Here is a 24,069-nt window from a genome sequence, read left to right on the forward strand (position 1 = left end):
GAATCAGCACCCCAAAAATACCCTAAATTCCTTAAAATATTTTGGACACCAGAAAAAAATTTTTTTTTTGTTGACCTGTGTAATCAGTGACGCCCAAAGTCCAGCGCGACTATTTAAAGGCCGTGGGCGTGACCCAGCCTCCAACCTGATTACCAGCTAGATTAACCCCGAGCAAGCTGGATAAAATCTAGCTGACGCCACTGAGCGTGTAGTGGATGTAAGTGGAATTACTGCTGTCTGTCGGACGCCCTAGTGTGAACAGCGTCTGACATGACAGTACCCCGCTTTCTACGAGGGACCCCAGGGCCCTCACGACTTATAGGACCCGGCTTGTCCGGATGGCGGCGGTGAAACATACTGACCAGCCGGTCCGCATGTATGTCCGAGGCTGGTACCCAGGACCTCTCTTCCGGCCCATAACCACGCCAGTGTACCAGGTACTGTAATGTGCGGCACACTACATGAGAGTCAACCACCTTGGAGACTTCAAACTCCAAATTGCCATCCACCAAGACTGGAGGTGGCATAGGCACCGTGTCCACAGAACCCACCACCTTTTTTAATAAAGATCTGTGGAACACGTTGTGTATTTTATATACCGTAGGGAGCATCAAATGGTAGGCTACCGGGTTACTGATGGCGGCAACCCTAAATGGACCAATAAACCTTGGACCCAATTTCAAGGATGGAATCTTGAGTTTTATGTTTTTTGTGGACAACCACACCCAGTCACCCACACTCAGGTCCGGGCCTGTCACACGTTTACTGTCAGCCACTCTTTTGTACCTTGCACCTACGCTTAGCAAGCGCTGTTTCACTCTCTTCCAAACGGATGACAGTTGTGCTCCTAACTGGTCCTCCTCCGGGACGCCAGTAGAGCCCCCCCTGACGCAGAGTACAAAACTGAGGATAGAGCCCGTAAACACAAAAGAACAGGGACTCCCCAAACGATTCCTGATGGTGATTATTTATAGCAAACTCAGCCAAAGGAAGGAACATCGACCACTCCTCCTGATTGTCAGAAACAAAACAGCGTAAGTACTGCTCCAAATTCTGGTTCATACGCTTGGTCTGACCATTTGACTGAGGATGAAAAGCAGAAGAATGCGACAACTTGATCCCCAGCCGTGAGCAAAAAGCTTTCCAAAATTTTGCCACAAACTGAGTACCCCTATCAGACACGATGTCAGATGGGACCCCGCGAAGTCTGACCACCTCCTGCACAAAAACCTGAGCCAGAGTCTTAGCGTTAGGCAACGAAGGCAAGGACACAAAGTGCGACATCTTTGAGAACCGATCAACAACCACCAGAATGACCATGTTCCCAGCAGAGGAGGGCAAATCTGTGATAAAATCCATGGAAATCTCTGTCCATGGCCTACTGGGTACCCCGAGAGGATGTAGTGTGTCAGCAGGACGAGAGCGGGACATCGTAGCCCTAGCGCACGTGGTACATGCTGATACGTATGAGACCACTTCCTGTCGGATTTTGGGCCACCAAAACCGACGTGACACCAACTCCAAGGTATCCCTAACCCCTGGATGGCCAGCCAGGACAGCATCATGATGCTCACCCAACACCTTTAGGCGAAGATGGAGCGGTACAAACGATTTGTTAGTGGGAAGCTCTGGTGGTACCTCCACCTGAGCCTCGGCAATCTCAGCCTCAACCTCGGTCGTGAGAGCCGAGACCACTACACCCTTTTGGAGGATGGGTACCGGATCTTCCCGAGGTTCTCCCCCCGGAAAACACCTGGACAAAGCATCCGCCTTAGTGTTCTTAGACCCAGGTCGGTACGCAACATAAAAGTTGAACCGCGTGAAAAACAATGCCCAGCGAGCCTGCCTGGGGGACAGATGCTTGGCTGACTCCAAATACAGCAGATTTTTATGGTCGGTGATAACTGTAACCTGATGGACCGACCCCTCCAAAAAGTGTCGCCATTCCTCAAAAGCCAACTTGATAGCCAACAACTCCCTGTTGCCGATATCATAATTACGTTCGGCAGACGACAGCTTCTTGGAAAAGTAAGTGCAAGGACGCAACTCGCCCAAGGATGAGCCTTGTGACAGCACCGCCCCCACTCCAACCTCAGACGCATCGACTTCCACGGTAAATGGTTTTGATACATCCGGTTGCACCACAATGGGGGCCGAAGCAAAACTGTTCTTCAGAAATTCAAATGCGCGCACAGCAGCCTGAGGCCAGGCAGAGAAATTGGTACCCTTTTTCGTCATGTCAGTAAGCGGTTTAGCAATGGTAGAAAAATCTTTGATAAACTTTCTATAATAGTTGGAAAACCCAAGGAACCGCTGGAGTGCTTTAAGGTTATCAGGCCGTTCCCAATGCAGCACTGCTTGCACCTTAGCGGCGTCCATTTTAAACCCTGAAGCAGACACAATATAACCCAAGAAAGGCAACTCCTGAACCGAAAATACACATTTCTCAAGTTTTGCATAGTTTATTTTCCCTGAGAAGCTGTAACACCTGCCTCACATGCTCTAAATGAGTATTACGGTCGCATGAATAAATGAGAATGTCATCTAGGTACACAATAACGAATTTCCCCAGAACATGCGAGAATACATCATTTATGAAATGTTGAAAAACTGCAGGCGCGTTTGTCAACCCAAATGGCATCACCAAATTTTCAAAATGACCCTCAGGAGTATTAAACGCCGTCTTCCACTCATCACCTTGACGGACTCTTATGAGGTTGTAAGCCCCCCTGAGGTCAAGCTTGGAAAACCACTTAGCACCAGCCACCTGGTTGAACAAATCAGGTATCAGTGGCATAGGGTATGGATCACGAACCTTAATCTGGTTTAACTCCCTGAAATCCAGACACGGGCGTAGTCGGCCATGTTTCTTTTTAATGAAGAAGAACCCCGCTGCCACCCAGTGAAGAGACCACACACCAATCCCCACAGAAAGCACAGACAGGGAAAACTGAAAAACGCACCACGCCGCAGACACACAGGAATACACTATAATGTGCACAGGGCAAAACAAATACAAATAGGAAGGAGGAATATAACAAAGGATTATACACCACCAGATATGATATTCCTGCAACAAGACCACCACTCCAGACCAGAATCACCAGGCAAAGCACAAGCTATAATCGGTGACGCCAAAAGTCCAGCACGACTATTTAAAGGCCGTGTGCGTGACCCAGCCTCCAACCTAATTACCAGCTAGATTAACCCCGAGCAAGCTGGATAAAATCTAGCCGACGCCACTGAGCGTGTAGTGGACGTAAGTGGAATTACTGCTGTCTGTCGGACGCCCTAGTGTGAACAGCGTCCGACATGACAGTATAGTGATGATTTGACTCCATGGGAGTGTTCCTTAAACAAGCAGCAGTGGATGTTGCTGAGTGAACATTGCAAATCTGCTATTGTAGTGTCCGTACATCATAGTGCCCAGTACGTCATTTTAATGCCCAGCTAGTGCTTCTGGAGAGATGCACCCATAAATTAGATGGGCTCTCATCACTGCAGAAATGCATGTGGACTCTAAGTGTGGTTTAGGCACAATTTGGGGCTCAGAAGTGAGAGGGATGTTGGGATTTGGGAGTGTAGAATTTGCTTAAATTCTTTTGAGGAGTGAGGAGCGATAGTGCTTTTCCAGAGCCTTTGTATTACCAATAATGTGGAAGCACCCTATATTTCTATTGACAGATGACAGACCTGAGTGAGGATTTGCTTTTTTTTGTGCATTGAGTTGAAGTTTTTATTGGGAACATTTTACATAACATTTTGGATCACAATTATCCTGCACTCTATGCTGAGCACATACATCGTGATTTCTATCTAAATCTAAAAATGTCATAATACATCTCCTTATAAAGAAAAAGGGAACATTGCAAAAACAAGTATCTTTTAAAACTTCCAATTTTTAAGGAAATTTTTGTAAAAAATATTATTACAAAAAAATTCAAGCAGAAGAAACTGTATTATAGCAATGTTAGGTGATGGGGTATTCTGCTCCTGAAATTACTTTATGGATTGCGCTGTAAATCTCCAAATGACAAGATTGAGCTGAATCCCCTGAGAGATCCATTCACTATGATGAGGCACAGTTACTTTGGACTCCGTCTGGCCTTTTAAGAAGCGCACAAAACTTTGGCAGACTGCACTTTTATGCACGCCTTAAAAACAGACACCACCAGATCATAGGCCAGATAATGTCCAAAGTGACTCCATCTGCCTTGTTATAAGGAATCTTACACTGGAGGCTTCTCTGAAGCACGTATTTCAGAGATTTACATGTAAACCCGGGTGTAAGTACTCAGTGTAGAGCTCAGGATAAATGTGAGCCAAGCCTTACTGTGATCTTTGGGACGCAGAATGAACAAATTAACAGCAGGTCAAGAATTGACTTTATTTTTTACATAATTCCTTATATAATATAATATAAGTGATAAGGCGACTTTATTATTCTGATAGGTGCTATTACAGTGATACCAGATTTATAATTTTTTATGTTTGACTGTTATAACACTAAAAAACTATTTTTTTTACAAAAACTAATTTTTGCATAGCCATATTTTTAGAGCTAAAATATTTTACTTTTCTGCCACCAGAGTCATGTGATAGCTTGTTTTTTGTGGGACGAGTTGATGTTTTTATTGGTACTATTACCGGGCATATGACATTTTTTCTTTGCTTTCTATTCTGATTTTTGGAGGCAGAATGATCCAAAACCAGCAATTCAGGATTTTTTTTGTATGCTATTTCGCATGTGGTAAAACTGAAAAGCAAGCTTTATTCCTTAGGCCAGTACAATTACAACGATACCGGCAAAATTCGGTCACAGTTTGGTACATCATCGATTTTCCACTAATGCTTTTCTTATGACTTTCGCTAGGATACTGGTGCTATATGATGAGTGGTGGGGATGTGTCAAGGTAAGAGGAGCCGCGGAGTGTAATTTTTTTTCATTAAATACTTAATGTGTGTACATTCTGGCAGCCAATCAGGTTGCAGAAACCATCCACAATGTCATGACACAAGGTCTTCTGTGATTGGCTGCCGAAGTCAAATGTCCCTGTCCAAATAAAAAGAGGACATCTTGTATTGCTGGCGTCATTTTTGCAGTGTCACAGTGCAGAGAGGCGGCTCTTGCTAGTGCTACTGCTGAAAGTGATCTTGTCAGTTAGGCAGATAGAATAATGTCCTGTGTGAAATCGATATTCCAGCATCTTCCTAGATTGTGCTAAAACTGAGTTGCAGTCTCAGGAGACCCTATTTGCTAATCCAAATCATTTGTGATAAAATTGTGTTGCAAGGAGAAATCAGAAATCCAGATTTGCACTTAAAAATCGTTAGGCCTAATATTGGGGTTCCGCCAGGAAGCCCAATGTGCTAAACCAATTGTTTGTGATAAAACTGTGTTGCAGTGAGAAATCAGAGGGCCACATTTCCACTTAAAAATCATTAGGATTAATAATGTTGCTCAGCCTGGAGGCCCAATTTGCTAATCCAAATAGCTTGTGATAAAACTGTGCTGCCGTGAGAAATCAGAAGGCCACATTTCCTCTTAAAAATAGTTAGATATAACAGTGTTGTTCAGGTACACTATCTAAGATAATAAATAATGATTGTTCATTTAGTGACAGGTGACTTACAGGTGTGGGCCTAAGGTTGTGAAACAGAATGTTACAAGAGGGGAAGGGTACATACAACATGAGTGGGAAAAAGCAATGTCATGGTGGAAGGGGGGATAGGATTGGTGTTCGACGTGTATGCAGGTAAGGTGTTATTGTTATTGAACTGAACAAACACCATCTTGTTCTAGCCAAAGACCACTGACAACATCTGTAACTGGACGGGCTACTCTGTTATGATCTGGTGGCCTAAGAGCAGCATGGGACGTACTCTGGAGAAGGTGGTACCTGTACTGACCGCAGACCCTGAACCTAACACCGCAACTAGAAGTAGCCGTGGAATGTACCTAGCGCTCCCTAGACATCTCGACACAGCCGGAGGACTAATTACCCCTAGAGATAGAAAAGGGAAAACTATCTTGCCTCAGAGAAAATCCCCAAAGAACAGGCAGCCCCCCACAAATATTGACTGTGAGAGGAGAGGGAAAAAACATACACAGACTGAAATGAGAATTTAGCAAAGGAGGCCACTTCTAGCTAAATAGAAAGGACAGGACAGAGTACTATGCGGTCAGTATTAAAACACTAGAAAATATCCACCACAGAAAATACAAAAACTCCACAGCTAACTAAAGACATGGAGGGTATATCTGCATCTCCAGAGATACCAGCTTGGCTAAACAAATCCTTATACAGACCAAGCTGGACAAGACAAAACATGGAAAATAACTGAACAATAAGACCACAGCATGTGGACAGCAAAATCAAGGCCAGAACTTATCTTTGTTGAAAAGAACTACAAGCAGAAGAGGCCAGGCAGGGATGTGAATCCTCCAGGAACAATGGACAACTGGCACTGACTAAAGGGTGAAGCAAGACTAAATAGCCCTGTCCAAATTGCAAAAAGTGAAAACACCTGATAAATGCTGTGATTCAGAGACAGCAGCGCTACCACTTACAACCACCGGAGGGAGCCCAAGAGCAGAATTCACAACAGTACCCCCCCTTGAGGAGGGGTCACCGAACCCTCACCAGAGCCCCCAGGCCGATCCGGACGAGCCAAATGAAAGGCACGAACCAAATCATCAGCATGAACATCAGAGGCAACAACCCAAGAATTATCCTCCTGGCCATAACCCTTCCACTTGACAAGATACTGAAGCCTCCGCCTCGAAAAACGAGAATCCAAAATCTTCTCAACCACATACTCCAACTCCCCATCAATCAACACCGGGGCAGGAGGATCAACAGAGGGAACAACGGGCACCACATATTTCCGCAACAAAGATTTATGAAAAACATTATGGATGGAAAAAGAGGCTGGAAGGGCCAAACGAAAAGACACTGGATTGATAATCTCAGAAATCCTATAAGGGCCAATAAACCGAGGCTTAAACTTAGGGGAAGAAACCTTCATAGGAACATGACGGGAAGACAACCAGACCAAATCCCCAACCCGAAGCCGGGAACCAACACAGCGACGACGGTTAGCAAAACGCTGAGCCCCTTCCTGAGACAACACCAAATTGTCAACAACATGAGCCCAAATTTGCTGCAACCTGTCAACCACAGAGTCCACCCCAGGACAATCAGAAGGCTCAACCTGCCCTGAAGAAAAACGAGGATGAAAACCAGAGTTACAAAAGAAGGGTGAAACCAAGGTAGCAGAACTAGCCCGATTATTAAGGGCAAGCTCGGCCAATGGCAAGAAAGCCACCCAATCATCCTGATCAGCAGACACAAAGCATCTCAAATAAGTTTCCAAAGTCTGATTAGTTTGCTCGGTTTGGCCATTTGTCTAAGGATGAAATGCGGAAGAAAAAGACAAATCAATGCCCAGCCTAGCACAAAAGGCCCGCCAAAACCTAGAAACAAACTGGGAACCTCTATCGGACACAATGTTCTCCGGAATGCCATGCTAACGAACCACATGCTGAAAAAACAACGGAACCAAATCAGAAGAGGAAGGCAACTTAGGCAAAGGTACCAAATGAACCATCTTAGAAAACCGGTCACAAACCACCCAGATAACTGACATCCTCTGGGAAACCGGAAGAGCCGAAATAAAATCCATAGAAATATGCGTCCAAGGCCTCTCAGGGACCGGCAAAGGCAAAAGCAACCCACTAGCGCAGGAACAGCAAGACTTGGCCCACGCACAAGTCCCACAGGACTGCACAAAAGAACGCACATCCCGTGACAAAGAAGGCCACCAAAAGGACCTACCAACCAAATCTCTGGTACCAAAAATCCCAGGATGACCAGCCAACACAGAACAATGAACCTCCGAAATCTCTTTACTAGTCCATCTGTCAGGAACAAACAATTTCCCCACTGGACAGCGGTCAGGTTTATCAGCCTGAAATTTCTGAAGAACCCGTCGTAAATCAGGGGAGATGGCAGAAAGAATCACCTCTTCCTTCAGAATAACGACCGGCTCAAGGACCCCAGGAGAATCAGGCAAAAAGCTCCTAGAGAGGGCTTCAGCCTTAACATTCTTAGAACCCGGAAGATACGAGACCACAAAATCAAAACGGGAGAAAAACAGGGACCATCGGGCCTGTCTAGAATTCAGCTGTTTGGCAGACTCGAGATAAATCAGATTCTTATGATCAGTCAAGACCACAATACGGTGCTTGGCCCCCTCAAGCCAATGTCGCCACTCCTCAAATGCCCACTTCATAGCCAACAACTCACGATTGCCGACATCATAATTGCGTTCCGCAGGGGAAAACTTTTGAGAAAAGAAAGCACACGGTTTCATCAAGGAACCATCAGAATTCCTCTGAGACAAAACGGCCCCTGCCCCAATCTCAGAAAAGTCAACCTCAACCTGAAAAGGAAGAGAAACATCCGGCTGACGCAACACAGGGGCAGAAGTAAATCGGCATTTAAGCTGCTGAAAGGCAGAAACAGCCGCAGAGGACCAATTCGTAACATCAGCACCTTTCTTCGTCAAATTGGTCAGGGGTTTAAGCACACTGGAGAAGTTGGCAATGAAACGGCGATAAAAATTAGCAAAGCCCAAAAATTTCTGAAGGCTCTTCACGGATGAGGGCTGGATCCAATCATGAATGGCCTGAACCTTAACCGGATCCATTTCTATAGATGAGGGAGAAAAAATGAAGCCCAAAAAAGAATTCTTCTGTACTCCAAAGAGGCACTTAGACCCCTTCACAAACAAGGCATTATCACGAAGTATCTGAAATACCATCCTGACTTGTTTCACATGAGACTCCCAATCATCTGAAAAAATCAAAATATCATCCAAATATACAATCATGAATTTATCAAGATAATTCCGAAATATATCATGCATGAAGGACTGAAACACAGATGGAGCATTAGAGAGTCCGAATGGCATCACAAGGTATTCAAAATGGCCTTCGGGCGTATTAAACGCAGTTTTCCATTCGTCCCCCTGCTTAATACGAACCAGATTATATGCCCCTCAAAGGTTAATCTTAGTAAACCAACTAGCCCCCTTAATCCTAGCAAACAGATCAGAAAGCAAAGGCAAAGGGTATTGGAATTTGACCGTGATCTTATTCAAGAGGCGATAATCAATACAGGGTCTAAGGGAGCCATCTTTTTTGGCAACAAAGAAAAAACCTACTCCCAATGGTGAAGAAGATGGCCGAATATGCCCCTTCTCCAAGGACTCCTTCACATAGCTCCGCATGGCGGTATGTTCTGGCACAGACAGGTTGAAAAGTCGGCCTTTAGGGAACTAACAGCCTGGAATCAAGTCAATAGCACAATCACAGTCCCTATGCGGTGGAAGGGAACTGGACTTGGGCTCACTGAATACATCCTGGAAATCTGACAAAAACTCAGGAATTTCAGAAGAGGGGGAGGAGGCAATTGACATCACAGGAACGTCACCATGAACCCCCTGACAACCCCAACTAGTCACAGACATAGATTTCCAATCTAATACCGGATTATGCACCTGTAACCATGGGAAACCCAGCACAATAGCATCATGCAAATTATGCAACACCAGAAAACGACAATCTTCCTGATGGGCTGGCGCCATGCACATGGTCAGCTGTGTCCAAAACTGAGGTTTATTTTTAGCCAACGGTGTAGCATCAATGCCCCTCAAAGGAATAGGACTCTGCAAAGGCTGCAAGGGGAAACCACAACGTCTGGCAAATTCTAAGTCCATTAAATTTAGAGCGGCGCCTGAATCCACAAATGCCATGACAGAAAATGACGATAATGAGCAGATCAGGGTCACAGATAACAGAAATTTAGGTTGTACAGTACTGATGGTAACAGAACCAGCGATTCTCTTGCTATGCTTAGGGCAATCAGAAATAACATGAGCAGAATCGCCGCAGTAAAAACACAACCTATTCTGATGTCTGAATCCTTGTCGTTCAGCTCTAGACACAATCCTATCACACTGCGTAGACTCAGGACTCCGCTCGGAAGACAATGCCATAGTGTGCACAACTCTGCGCTCGCGCAAGCGCCGATCAACCTGAATGGCCAGAGACATAGAATCACTCAGATCAGCAGGCGTGGGGAACCCCACCATAACATCTTTAACGGATTCAGAAAGACCCTTTCTGAAGATTGCCGCCAAGGCATCCTCATTCCATTTAGTCAGTACAGACCATTTTCTAAACTTCTGGCAATATAATTCTGCCGCTTCTTGACCCTGAGACAGGGCCAACAAGGTCTTCTCAGCATGATCCACTGAATTAGGTTCGTCATACAATAACCCAAGCGCCTGAAAAAAGGTGTCTACATTAAGCAACGCCGGCTTCCCAGGTTCCAGGGCAAATGCCCAATCCTGGGGGTCACCATGCAGCAGAGATATAACAATTTTAACCTGCTGGATGGGATCACCAGAGGAACGGGGTTTCAGAGAAAAAAACAGTTTACAGATATTTTTAAGCTCAGAAATTTGGACCTATCCCCAAAAAACAAATCAGGAGTTGGAATTCTAGGATCTAAAACTGGAGTCTGAACGATATAATCGGAAATACCCTGTACTCTAGCAGCAAGTTGATCCACACGAGAAGCCAATCCCTGAACATCCATACCAGCGCCGAACTCCTGAGCCACCCAGAGGCAAAGAGGGAAGAGAAAAAAAAACACAACAGACTACAGAAAAAAAAATGGCTCAGCACTTTCCTTCCCTTCTTCTGAGATGCGGTTAACTCATTGTTGGCCAGTTGTACTGTTATGATCTGGTGGCCTAAGAGCAGCATGGGACGTACTCTGGAGAAGGTGGTACCTGTACTGACCGCAGACCCTGAACCTAACACCGCAACTAGAAGTAGCCGTGGAATGTACCTAGCGCTCCCTAGACATCTCGACACAGCCGGAGGACTAATTACCCCTAGAGATAGAAAAGGGAAAACTATCTTGCCTCAGAGAAAATCCCCAAAGAACAGGCAGCCCCCCACAAATATTGACTGTGAGAGGAGAGGGAAAAAACATACACAGACTGAAATGAGAATTTAGCAAAGGAGGCCACTTCTAGCTAAATAGAAAGGACAGGGCAGAGTACTATGCGGTCAGTATTAAAACACTAGAAAATATCCATCACAGAAAATACAAAAACTCCACAGCTAAATAAAGACATGGAGGGTATATCTGCATCTCCAGAGATACCAACTTGGCTAAACAAATCCTTATACAGACCAAGCTGGACAAGACAAAACATGGAAAATAACTGAACAATAAGACCACAGCATGTGGACGGCAAAATCAAGGCCAGAACTTATCTTTGTTGAAAAGAACTACAAGCAGAAGAGACCAGGCAGGGATGTGAATCCTCCAGGAACAATGGACAACTGGCACTGACTAAAGGGTGAAGCAAGACTAATTAGCCCTGTCCAAATTGCAAAAAGTGAAAACACCTGAAAAATGCTGTGATTCAGAGACAGCAGCGCTACCACTTACAACCACCGGAGGGAGCCCAAGAGCAGAATTCACAATACTACTCCACTTCCTTTCTCTGGCAGCCGCACAGAAGTACACCTTGTAGATGAGGGCCAGAAAGAGTATGTGTTCCAGTGGATGGCAACTGCTACATCAAGTGGCCTTTCCTCCTGCTGTTGTGTTACTGTTATTGTACTGAACAAACACCAACTTGTTCTAGCCAAAGACCACTAACAACATCTGTAACTGAACGGGCTACTCCACTTCCTTTCTCTGGCAGCCGCACAGAAGTACACCTTGTAGATGAGGGCTTGAAAGAGTATGTGTTCCAGTGGATGGCAAGCGCTATACCAAGTGGCCTCTCCTCTTCCTCCTCCGTAACATCACACACAGTACAATCTTCAGAGGTGGCACTGCAATCAACCTTGTTTCCTCTAACGTCACAAATTTCCAAATGCCCAACTGACTGTGGGGAATCACAGATGAACTATTCTGCAGAGCTCTTCACATATGCTATTCCATGGACATCATAGGTCTGCTCAATAGATTCACAGAATCCACAGTACAAAAGCATCTGCACTGATGCCCAAAATGTTGGATCTGGAGCTTGAAGAGGTAGGGTCAAAAAGGAAAACTAGACCCTCACCACCAGACGTTAACCACCGGGGGTGGAGGTGATCCTGATAAGAATCAGATACCAGAGGCACACGTGGATAGTACTGTGGTGTCAGAGTAGGAAGAGGAGGAGGGTGACTCTCAGAGCGAGGGGTGTGAGAACAGAGAGGATAACGATGAGGTTGTAGAATCTATTTGATGTGAACCTAGAAGTACACATTTGGCAGTTCCATCAATCACATCTGCTGCTTCTTCCTCCTCTGTCACCATGCCAAGTGTTGTCACACAGGCCTCTGGTTGCAGAAAATCCACTTGTTTACCCACTACACTTGGGGTGAGTGAGAGCCCATCAGCTGTTATAGAAGTGGAGAGGATTGCTGTTTTTTTTGTCACCCAACAAAACACGTCTTTCACATTCCATCATATCATCTATGCCAGCACCTCACTCAGTCCAGCAGTTTGTCCTGTTCACCCTACTCTACCCTCTCTCAGCACAGCAACCAGCAGTTGTGGTAACATAAAAGAACGCTTCCTCCTACACATGCTAAAAAACTAAGAGCTTGAACTCCAGCATTTTCAATCTGTTAGCCATGGAAATGCTGCCTTTTCGCCTGATAGATTCAGACAGTTTCCGAAAGTTGATGGCCGTCGCAGTCCCCCAGTACCAGTTGCTCAGTCACCATTACTTCTCTAAGAAGGTTGTGCTGGCGTTATACCAGCATGTCACAGACAACATCACTCTTTCCTTGCAAAAATCTATGTCTGCCAGGGTGCATGTCACCACTGACACTAGGACAATCAAAAAAAATAAAGATTGGAAGTGTTGCATAAGGCATCGGGGCTCCCAGCTAAGAAGGCTTACACTGTTCCCTTAACAACCAGGTCCTCATTGAAACTTCAATTCAAAGCTGTAAATGCTGGCCCAGACCCTGATACCTCATGCATGGCCCTTGGCTGACTGCTTCGGTGAATATTGATCACATCATTTAAGGGGTTAAACTGCCAAGAGCAGTGAAGGCACCATTCCTGGCAGCGAGAGTCGGGTGTCAGCTGTTACATTCACTGAACACCCGGCAGCGATGCATAAAATTGCCAGGAAATATACATACGCCCAAGGTCGGGAAGTCCTTCCCAAGCAAGATGTATGGATACGTCAAAGGTTGTGAAGGGGTTAAAATGTCACCATCGAGAGAAAATATATAGCAACCCATTAGTTAAGGAAAAAAAGAATACTAACCTCTTTAACAGTGGCAACATATAGATAGTCATTGTCGACAGGGTCCATGTGGATTTTTTCGAACACAGGGTCTTCATCTTTAAAGCTATACATCACCTCTGGACAGCTTGCATCATAATTGGGCTTTAAAGTAAACTGAGTTAAAAAAAATGTAAAAATAAATAAATATTGAAAATATAAATTACAGTAAAATACCACATAGCATAATATGTGATCTATTTGGCTGATTTAAAGCATTTGTTATTGTCTAGCTAATGCAAACACCGGAACAAACATTAGGAAACTACCTCACTGTCTATCTCATGGAAGTTTTCTACATAAGCTGCCATATGTGAATCCCCACAGATCTCCAGATATGGAAAGAAAAATTATAAAGGTCGACATAGTAATGTAATTTTTCTCCCTCAAGTGAAAAGCATAATTGAAACTGTAGACATTTTCAAACATTAATAAAAAATCAGAACCATCATCTCAGTTGAGGATAGAAAATACAAGCATATGTCTTCATGCTAGGAAATACATATTTTTTTAAATCTTTTTAATGTGAATCACCAAGTTGGAGGGAGTTAGGGAGTGTTATCCTGTTAAAAAGCACCAGAAGGTGATCCAATTTTAATCTTTGATAAGTTTCTTAATTATCTCTATGCTCTATGTATTCCCTATCTATAATTAAAATTGTGAATAGTCCTTTTTCATTTGCACAAATGGTATATAACATATCGTCATTGATTTCTCCTTCACTATGTTTCAGCCACAATAAATCTTCTAAACCAGTGACCTACCTTAAGTAATTTTCCATTTTCAGTCCCCAGAAAGAATACTAGTATCCCCTCCACTTCTTTAACATGCACAGCAGTTAAGTCTCCATGGGTCAGTATTGGATTTTTGTATAAAGGCACAAGGTCAGTAGGGTTGGTCTACAATGAAAGCAAAGATATATTTGAAGTCAGAATTGTGATCAAACCAGATAAGGTTAAACTAAATAAGTAAAGTCAATTTAAAAATGAATCAAAGTTTAAGGAATATTTCTAGAAGTGCAAATATATCACCTATCTCTTAAAGGCAGTGTTTATTTACAATATGCTGTATGTGATTAACATCACAGACAGGAGTAAGCACAAGTCAGCCTTCAAGTACTCTGGAACTTTACTAAACAAAATCTGGTCCCTACACCAGCAGTGTCCACCAGATGATTGGTTCTCCTACTGTGACGTCATATTCTTGTGTAGTATGTATAGAATATTTAAAGGATGGTCAGTAAGATGATGGACATATTGTTTCTCTAGGAGGTTTTTTGGGGAAAATATGACCAAGAGCAGAAATGGGGTTAAAACAGGATTAGAATTGAATATAATCACCTGTACGGCTCTTACCTCCGCAGAGGGAGGAGTTAGGGGTCTGGTGAGATCCCTTACAAGATGTCATCACAAGCGTATCTGTGTGAAACCCCAGGAGAAGCAACGTGTGTTGCAGATCTGTCCGTATTTTCTGCAGAGTTCTCCTCTGCTAGAAGATCCAAATACAGAAGACGTAGCTGTATTGTATCCTCTTTTTATACTGTTTTTGTTTCTATGTCTGTCTTTTTTGCTATTTCACATTTGGTAACCTTTTTAAGCAATGTGCTTCTTTTTGTATGTTAAATGAAAATGTAATAAGTTATCTCGAGGAGAGAAAATAGCTTGGTTGTGTTACCTGGCAGTCAGAGTGCAGGTAGTGATCTGTTCAGGAGCTTGGGAAACCTTGGTGTTCAGGTGTATCACTGCATTGCCCAGTGCAGGCATCTCGCCTGGTGAAAGGGTGAAAGATGGACGCGTAAAGTGTGGTGTAGACAGGACCAGACCTACCATCTGGCAATTCTGACAAATGCCAGAAGGGCCTGTCTGGTCATGGGCCTCCTTGTCTGCTACGTTGTTAACAGAATGGGTGTTCTCAAGACACCCATACTGTTAAGAGTTGTGATGGAGCTGTCACGGGAGTACTGGTTAGACTAAGGCTGGTTACCCAGGCCCCTGCGATATCTCTCAGGCTAGGGAAACCCTGTCTGACCCTTTCCCAGAAGTTACACTAAAGGTGTGCATGTCTGGGCCGCCAGGCCTGACCCTGTCTCCTGTTTCAGCCCTAAGCTGAAACCACCACCCGCCACCCAGTGAAGAGACCACACACCAATCCCCACAGAAAGCACAGACAGGGAAAACTGAAAAACGCACCACGCCGCAGACACACAGGAATACACTATAATGTGCACAGGGCAAAACAAATACAAATATAGGAAGGAGGAATATGACAAAGGATAATGCACCACCAGATACGATATTCCTCCAACAAGACCACCACTCCAGACCGGAATCGCTAGGCACAAAGCACAAGCTATAATCGGCGATGCCCAAAGTCCAGCACGACTATTTAAAGGCCATGGGCGTGACCCAGCCTCCAACCAAATTACCAGCTAGATTAACCCCGAGCAAGCTGGATAAAGTCTAGCCGACGCCACTGAGCGTGTAGTGGACATATGTGGAATTGCGGCTGTCTGTCGGACGCCCTAGTGTGAACAGCGTCCGACATGACAGGAGCACAAAGTCGCTGACTCCGTCATTTACCCCAGTAGACCATGGGCATCATTAGACATATTGGTCTTGTAGAAAATCTTCCTTTCCTCCATCCAGGGTAATATTAGTAATATATCCCATCTGGTTCTTGGCGATGGGGACAACATGGGCCTGTGTGATTTCAAATGCCAGAACTGAATTTCAGCCCCAGGCCATACCTGGGTGTAGATGTGGGACCGTCTGTGGGGTGCACTTAGTTCATTGTTGGCTTATTGCAATAGGTGAATAGACAAGTGAATGGGAAGTGGAATGCCCCTTTACAGTCACATCTGAGGCACGTATATCTTGAGCTAGTGGTGTACTGTTTGTGGCACTTTACATATGGACATGTTTGGCTTATGGTCTAGGAAAGTTCCTGGCACATACTGTTTGTTGAATATAGCAAAAGGCTCCCATTTACTTGAAGGAGGCCAAAAGTTTTTCCTTTGTGCCTCCATGCCTTCTATCTTGAAGGAAGCATATCAAAATGGCACAATCAAATTGGCAGTGGCGCCTGCGCAGTATCATCTGTTGAAGATAATATTTTTGTAGCCTTCAGTTAATTGCGTTCCAATAGATGCTACTGTGCAGGTGCCGCTGGTGCCATTTTGATGGAGCTTCTTTTTTTTTCTGTAGCAAAATGGTGCTGGCGCCTCTGCAGTAGCATCAATTGGAACGCAATAGATGCTACTGCGCAGGCGCCACCACTGGCACCAATTTGATTAAGATAATAGTTAATCCAACATAACTACAGTAAATGCATACATAAAATGCATATAGGCAAATTATATATAGTATCATGCAACATTGCAGGCGCCTACATGATGAATGTTATTTTTTTCTATTTTTTTAAACAATAGTATATTCAGTATGTAAAATAGGGGGGAGGTCACTGAAGGATCAGTGACCTGTCAGCAGTCTCATTATGAATAGCTAAGAAGAGCACCACATGAAGACCCCCCACAGGCTTCCCCAGAGCACAGGTATATCATTAACTCAAAACTGCAAATAAAGATTAAACAACATCCACAAGAAGGATTTCAACAACCAAGGTATCATTTTAATCAGTATAACGGCCCCAATCTGACATTATCTGTAGTTTACTGAGCACAATCCTGCTGAAAGGTTCACTTTAACAATGTGGCCTATGAGCTGGTGTATGTCACTGTATAAGTGGGAGGTACATGTTGGGACATACATTATTCCCCCTCTACAGATACGAAGATAGCCTAATGGGTACAACCATTGATTTTTTATATTAATATAAGGTGAAGTTCAAACCATGTTTGGGAGTGCAGTTTGCAGTATAATTTAGGGCATACAACACATAGATAAGAGACAGCTCCTGCATGTTGCTGTAGCAATGAGGCCCTGTCCAGATTTCAAAGTTTAATTTTATTCAGTTTCCTAAGTCTTACATGCCCATATAGATGAATTAGGAGAGTTGATCCTATTGACAGATTCCTTTTAAGTGCTAAATAATCCCACCACATTTGCAATGTGCCAAAAAGGAATATCTAGAGAAAGGTCTCTTTCTGTTCTAATTCAGTGAATGGATGAAGGGAAAACTTAATGCTTCCAACTACGTGTGCAACAGTTTGGGAAAGTGTTGTGAATTTGCTTTTTGCTCCCTCTAGTGGTTACTAGTTTTTTGACTCTGGTTTTTCTGTCATTCCTTTTATCCGCACCTGGGTCGTTAGTTAGGGGTGTTGCTATATAAGCTCCCTAGACCTTCAGTTCAATGCCTGGCAACGTAGTTATCAGAGCTAGTCTGCTGTGCTCTTGTCTACTGATCCTGGTTCCAGTTATATCAGCTAAGTCTGCCTTTTGCTTTTTGCTATTTGTTTTGGTTTTGTATTTTTGTCCAGCTTGTTCCAAATCTATATCCTGACCTTTGCTGGAAGCTCTAGGGGGCTGGTGTTCTCCCCCCGGACCGTTAGACGGTTCGGGGGTTCTTGAATTTCCAGTGTGGATTTTGATAGGGTTTTTGTTGACCATATAAGTTACCTTTCTTTATTCTGCTATCAGTAAGCGGGCCTCTCTGTGCTAAACCTGGTTCATTTCTGTGTTTGTCATTTCCTCTTACCTCACCGTTATTATTTGTGGGGGGCTTCTATCCAGCTTTGGGGTCCCCTTCTCTGGAGGCAAGAAAGGTCTTTTGTTTTCCTCTACTAGGGGTAGCTAGATTCTCCGGCTGGAGCGTGTCATCTAGAATCAACGTAGGAATGATCCCCGGCTACTTCTAGTGTTGGCGTTAGGAGTAGATATATGGTCAACCCAGTTACCACTGCCCTATGAGCTGGATTTTTGTATTCTGCAGACTTCCACGTACCTCTGAGACCCTCGCCATTGGGGTCATAACAGTTTGCCAGGCCAGTATTAAATGTTTAATGCGTTGCAGAAGAGGGATTATAAGAAAGAAGATTCTGAGTTTTTTTTTTTTTTTCTTTCTTCTTCCCCTTTACCTCAGAGTGGCTATGCTTGCTGCAGACATGAATGTCCAGACCTTGATTACAAGTGTGGACCAGCTGGCTACTCGTGTGCAGGGCATACAAGACTATGTTATCAGAAATCCTAGGTCAGAACCTAAAATACCGATTCCTGAACTGTTTTCCGGAGACAGGTTTAAGTTTAGGAATTTTGTGAATAATTGTAAATTGTTTTTGTCCCTGAGACCCTGTTCATCTGGAGACTCTGCTCAGCAAGTAAAAATAGTTATTTCGTTCTTACGGGGCGACCCTCAGGATTGGGCTTTTTCGCTGGCGCCAGGAGATCCAGCATTGGCTGATATTGATGCGTTTTTTCTGGCGCTCGGTTTACTTTATGAGGAACCCAATCTTGAGATTCAGGCAGAAAAGGCCTTGCTGGCTATGTCTCAGGGGCAGGACGAGGCTGAAGTGTATTGCCAAAAATTTCGGAAATGGTCCGTGCTGACACATTGGAACGAGTGTGCACTGGCCGCTAATTTTAGAAATGGCCTATCTGAAGCCATTAAGAATGTTATGGTGGGTTTTCCCATTCCCACAGGTCTCAATGATACTATGGCACTGGCTATTCAAATTGACCGGCGGTTGCGGGAGCGCAAAACCACAAATTCCCTCATGGTGTTGTCTGAACAGACACCTAATTCGGTGCAATGTGATAGAAAAACCGCAAATTCCCTCATGGTGTTGTCTGAACAGACACCTGATTTAATGCAATGTGATAGAATCCTGACTAGAAATGAGCGGAAAATTCATAGACGCCGGAATGGCTTGTGCTACTACTGTGGTGATTCTACACATGTTATCTCAGCATGCTCTAAACGTATAGCTAAGGTTGTTAGTCCTGTCACCGTTGGTAATTTGCAACCTAAATTTATTCTGTCTGTAACTTTGATTTGCTCACTGTCGTCTTATCCTGTCATGGCGTTTGTAGATTCAGGTGCTGCCCTGAGTCTTATGGATCTGTCATTTGCTAAGCACTGTGGTTTTACTCTTGAACCATTAGAAAATCCTATTCCTTTTAGGGGTATTGATGCTACGCCATTGGCAGCAAATAAACCGCAGTATTGGACACAGGTTATCATGTGCATGACTCCTGAACACCGCGAGGTGATACGTTTCCTGGTTTTACATAAAATGCATGATTTGGTTGTTTTAGGGCTGCCATGGTTACAGACCCATAATCCAGTCCTGGACTGGAAGGCTATGTCAGTCTCAAGTTGGGGCTGTCGTGGTATTCATGGGGATTCCCTGCCTGTGTCTATTGCTTCTTCTACGCCTTCGGAAGTTCCGGAGTATTTGTCTGATTATCAGGATGTCTTCAGTGAGTCTGAGTCCAGTGCACTGCCTCCTCATAGGGACTGTGACTGTGCTATAGATTTGATCCCAGGCAGTAAGTTTCCTAAGGGAAGACTGTTTAATCTGTCGGTACCTGAACATACCGCTATGCGTTCATATATCAAGGAGTCTCTGGAGAAAGGACATATTCGTCCGTCTTCTTCCCCCCTTGGTGCGGGATTCTTTTTTGTGGCAAAAAAGGACGGATCTTTGAGACCTTGTATTGATTATCGGCTTTTAAATAAGATCACTGTCAAATTTCAGTATCCTTTACCGCTGTTGTCTGACTTGTTTGCCCGGATTAAAGGTGCCAAGTGGTTCACCAAGATAGACCTTCGTGGTGCGTACAACCTTGTGCGCATTAAGCAAGGTGATGAATGGAAAACCGCATTCAATACGCCCGAAGGTCATTTTGAGTACTTGGTGATGCCTTTTGGGCTCTCCAATGCGCCTTCAGTTTTTCAGTCCTTTATGCATGACATTTTCCGGAAGTATCTGGATAAATTTTTGATTGTTTATCTGGATGATATTTTGGTTTTTTCTGATGATTGGGATTCGCATGTGGAGCAGGTCAGGTTGGTCTTTAAAATTTTGCGTGAAAATTCTTTGTTTGTCAAGGGCTCAAAGTGTCTCTTTGGTGTACAGAAGGTTCCCTTTTTGGGGTTCATTTTTTCCCCTTCTGCTGTGGAGATGGACCCAGTCAAGGTCCGAGCTATTCTTGATTGGACTCAGCCCTCGTCGGTTAAGAGTCTTCAGAAGTTCTTGGGTTTCGCTAACTTCTACCGTCGTTTTATCGCTAATTTTTCTAGCATTGTGAAACCGTTGACGGATATGACCAAGAAGGGCTCCGATGTAGCTAACTGGGCTCCTGCTGCCGTGGAGGCTTTCCAGGAGTTGAAGCGCCGGTTTACTTCGGCGCCTGTTTTGTGCCAGCCCGATGTCTCACTTCCCTTTCAGGTTGAGGTGGATGCTTCAGAGATTGGAGCAGGGGCCGTTTTGTCGCAGAGAGGCCCTGGTTGCTCTGTTATGAAACCTTGTGCCTTTTTCTCCAGGAAGTTTTCGCCTGCCGAGCGAAATTATGATGTGGGCAATCGGGAGTTGTTGGCCATGAAATGGGCATTTGAGGAGTGGCGTCATTGGCTCGAGGGTGCTAAGCATCGTGTGGTGGTCTTGACTGATCACAAAAATCTGATGTATCTCGAGTCTGCTAAACGCCTTAATCCGAGACAGGCCCGCTGGTCATTGTTTTTCTCCCGCTTTGATTTTGTTGTCTCGTATTTACCAGGTTCAAAGAATGTGAAGGCCGATGCTCTTTCTAGGAGCTTTGTGCCTGATGCTCCTGGAGTCGCTGATCCTGTTGGTATTCTTAAAGATGGAGTTATCTTGTCAGCTATTTCTCCGGATCTGCGACGTGTGTTGCAGAGATTTCAGGCTGATAGGCCTGAGTCTTGTCCACCTGACAGACTGTTTGTCCCGGATAAATGGACCAGCAGAGTCATTTCCGAGGTTCATTCCTCGGTGTTGGCAGGTCACCCGGGAATTTTTGGCACCAGAGATCTGGTGGCCAGGTCCTTTTGGTGGCCTTCCTTGTCAAGGGATGTGCGGTCATTTGTGCAGTCCTGTGGGACTTGTGCTCGAGCTAAGCCTTGCTGTTCTCGTGCCAGCGGTTTGCTCTTGCCCTTGCCTGTCCCGAAGAGACCTTGGACACATATCTCCATGGATTTCATTTCTGATCTTCCGCTATCTCAGGGCATGTCCGTTATCTGGGTGATATGTGATCGCTTCTCCAAGATGGTCCATTTGGTTCCTTTGCCTAAGCTGCCTTCCTCTTCCGATCTGGTTCCTGTGTTTTTCCAGAACGTGGTTCGTTTGCACGGCATCCCTGAGAATATTGTGTCAGACAGAGGATCCCAGTTCGTTTCTAGGTTCTGGCGATCCTTTTGTAGTAGGATGGGCATTGATTTGTCGTTTTCGTCTGCTTTCCATCCTCAGACTAATGGACAGACGGAGCGAACCAATCAGACTTTGGAGGCTTATTTGAGGTGTTTTGTCTCTGCTGATCAGGACGATTGGGTGACATTCTTGCCGTTGGCTGAGTTTGCCCTTAATAATCGGGCTAGTTCCGCCACCTTGGTTTCGCCTTTTTTCTGCAACTCTGGTTTCCATCCTCGCTTTTCTTCGGGTCATGTGGAGCCTTCTGACTGTCCTGGGGTGGATTCTGTGGTAGATAGGTTGCAGCGGATCTGGAATCATGTGGTGGACAACTTGAAGTTGTCACAGGAGAGGGCTCAGCGCTTTGCCAACCGCCGCCGCGGTGTGGGTCCCCGACTACGCGTTGGGGATTTGGTATGGCTTTCTTCCCGCTTTGTTCCTATGAAGGTCTCCTCTCCCAAATTTAAACCTCGTTTTATTGGGCCTTACAAGATATTGGAAATCCTTAATCCTGTATCTTTTCGTCTGGATCTTCCTGTGTCGTTTGCTATTCACAATGTATTTCATAGGTCCTTGTTGCGGCGGTACATTGTGCCTGTAGTTCCTTCTGCTGAGCCTCCTGCTCCGGTGTTGGTTGAGGGCGAGTTGGAGTACGTGGTGGAGAAGATCTTGGATTCTTGCCTCTCCAGGCGGAGGCTTCAGTACCTGGTCAAGTGGAAGGGCTATGGTCAGGAGGATAATTCCTGGGTGGTCGCCTCTGATGTTCATGCGGCCGATTTAGTTCGTGCCTTTCATGCCGCTCATCCTGATCGCCCTGGTGGTCGTGGTGAGGGTTCGGTGACCCCTCACTAAGGGGGGGGTACTGTTGTGAATTTGCTTTTTGCTCCCTCTAGTGGTTACTAGTTTTTTGACTCTGGTTTTTCTGTCATTCCTTTTATCCGCACCTGGGTCGTTAGTTAGGGGTGTTGCTATATAAGCTCCCTAGACCTTCAGTTCAATGCCTGGCAACGTAGTTATCAGAGCTAGTCTGCTGTGCTCTTGTCTACTGATCCTGGTTCCAGTTATATCAGCTAAGTCTGCCTTTTGCTTTTTGCTATTTGTTTTGGTTTTGTATTTTTGTCCAGCTTGTTCCAAATCTATATCCTGACCTTTGCTGGAAGCTCTAGGGGGCTGGTGTTCTCCCCCCGGACCGTTAGACGGTTCGGGGGTTCTTGAATTTCCAGTGTGGATTTTGATAGGGTTTTTGTTGACCATATAAGTTACCTTTCTTTATTCTGCTATCAGTAAGCGGGCCTCTCTGTGCTAAACCTGGTTCATTTCTGTGTTTGTCATTTCCTCTTACCTCACCGTTATTATTTGTGGGGGGCTTCTATCCAGCTTTGGGGTCCCCTTCTCTGGAGGCAAGAAAGGTCTTTTGTTTTCCTCTACTAGGGGTAGCTAGATTCTCCGGCTGGAGCGTGTCATCTAGAATCAACGTAGGAATGATCCCCGGCTACTTCTAGTGTTGGCGTTAGGAGTAGATATATGGTCAACCCAGTTACCACCGCCCTATGAGCTGGATTTTTGTATTCTGCAGACTTCCACGTACCTCTGAGACCCTCGCCATTGGGGTCATAACAGGAAAGGCCCCTTTTCTGTTCCTGTTTTTCAATGACTGTAAACTAATGCACAAAACAAGGTTGCTAGAGTTTGATGTAGAAGATCTTAAAAGGTGCTTAGAATGCCGAGCCTAACTGCAACTGCATTGAACACCTTTGGGATGAAGTAGAATGGAAATTGTGCACCAAGCTCTCTCTTCCTACATAAAAGTGTCTGACCAGACAAATGCTCTTCTGGATGAATGGGCAAAAATTCACATAGATATGCAACAAAATCTTGTATGAAGTCTTCCAATAAGAGCAGAATCTTTTATAGCTGCAGATGGGGAACAATTGCATATTACTGAACAAGGATTTAGTATGGGATGTTATAAAATCACCTGTAGATGTAATGTGCAAATGTTCCAAAGCTTTTGTCCACATAGTTTATCTACCTCTTTGTCATTTTTAACCAAGTTTTGCACAGTCACAAATGGATATGAGTGCATGTGCAACACTCACTAGGGCCGTGAGGTGCTCGGAACCAGGTAGGACAGTTCTTAAAGGGGTGGTCACGGCAGCAGTGACCCGGTCCGTGGCCCTGGGCGTGCAATTAAAAGGGATGAGGGAATATTTGTAGGGGATTGTTAATGACGCCACCTGTGGTATTCGGCTATAGATGGCCGGCGCTGCTCAAAGGGACCGCTGGGGCCGATGGTGATGCAGCTAGGATAGTCCTGCTCCCCACAGATGGAGTGGGGCCCCAAGGCTACCAGAACAGTCTATGAG

The 24,069-nt window shown here is 44.8% G+C and overlaps 1 protein-coding gene across 1 annotated transcript in view; it reads right to left on the reverse strand.

Moving 5' to 3' along the window:
• PLXNC1 (plexin C1) overlaps positions 1 to 24,069 on the reverse strand; it is a 551,210-nt gene that overhangs the window by 467,551 nt on the left and 59,590 nt on the right. Inside the window, exons 2-3 of the mRNA XM_077265401.1 lie at positions 14,148 to 14,282; positions 13,366 to 13,500 (exon numbers count right to left, since the gene is read on the reverse strand). Coding sequence (XP_077121516.1) covers positions 13,366 to 13,500; positions 14,148 to 14,282 — 270 coding nt within the window. The remainder of the gene's footprint in view (positions 1 to 13,365; positions 13,501 to 14,147; positions 14,283 to 24,069) is intronic.

This window comes from Ranitomeya variabilis, chromosome 5 (assembly GCF_051348905.1).
Source record: "Ranitomeya variabilis isolate aRanVar5 chromosome 5, aRanVar5.hap1, whole genome shotgun sequence".
NCBI lineage: Eukaryota > Metazoa > Chordata > Amphibia > Anura > Dendrobatidae > Ranitomeya > Ranitomeya variabilis.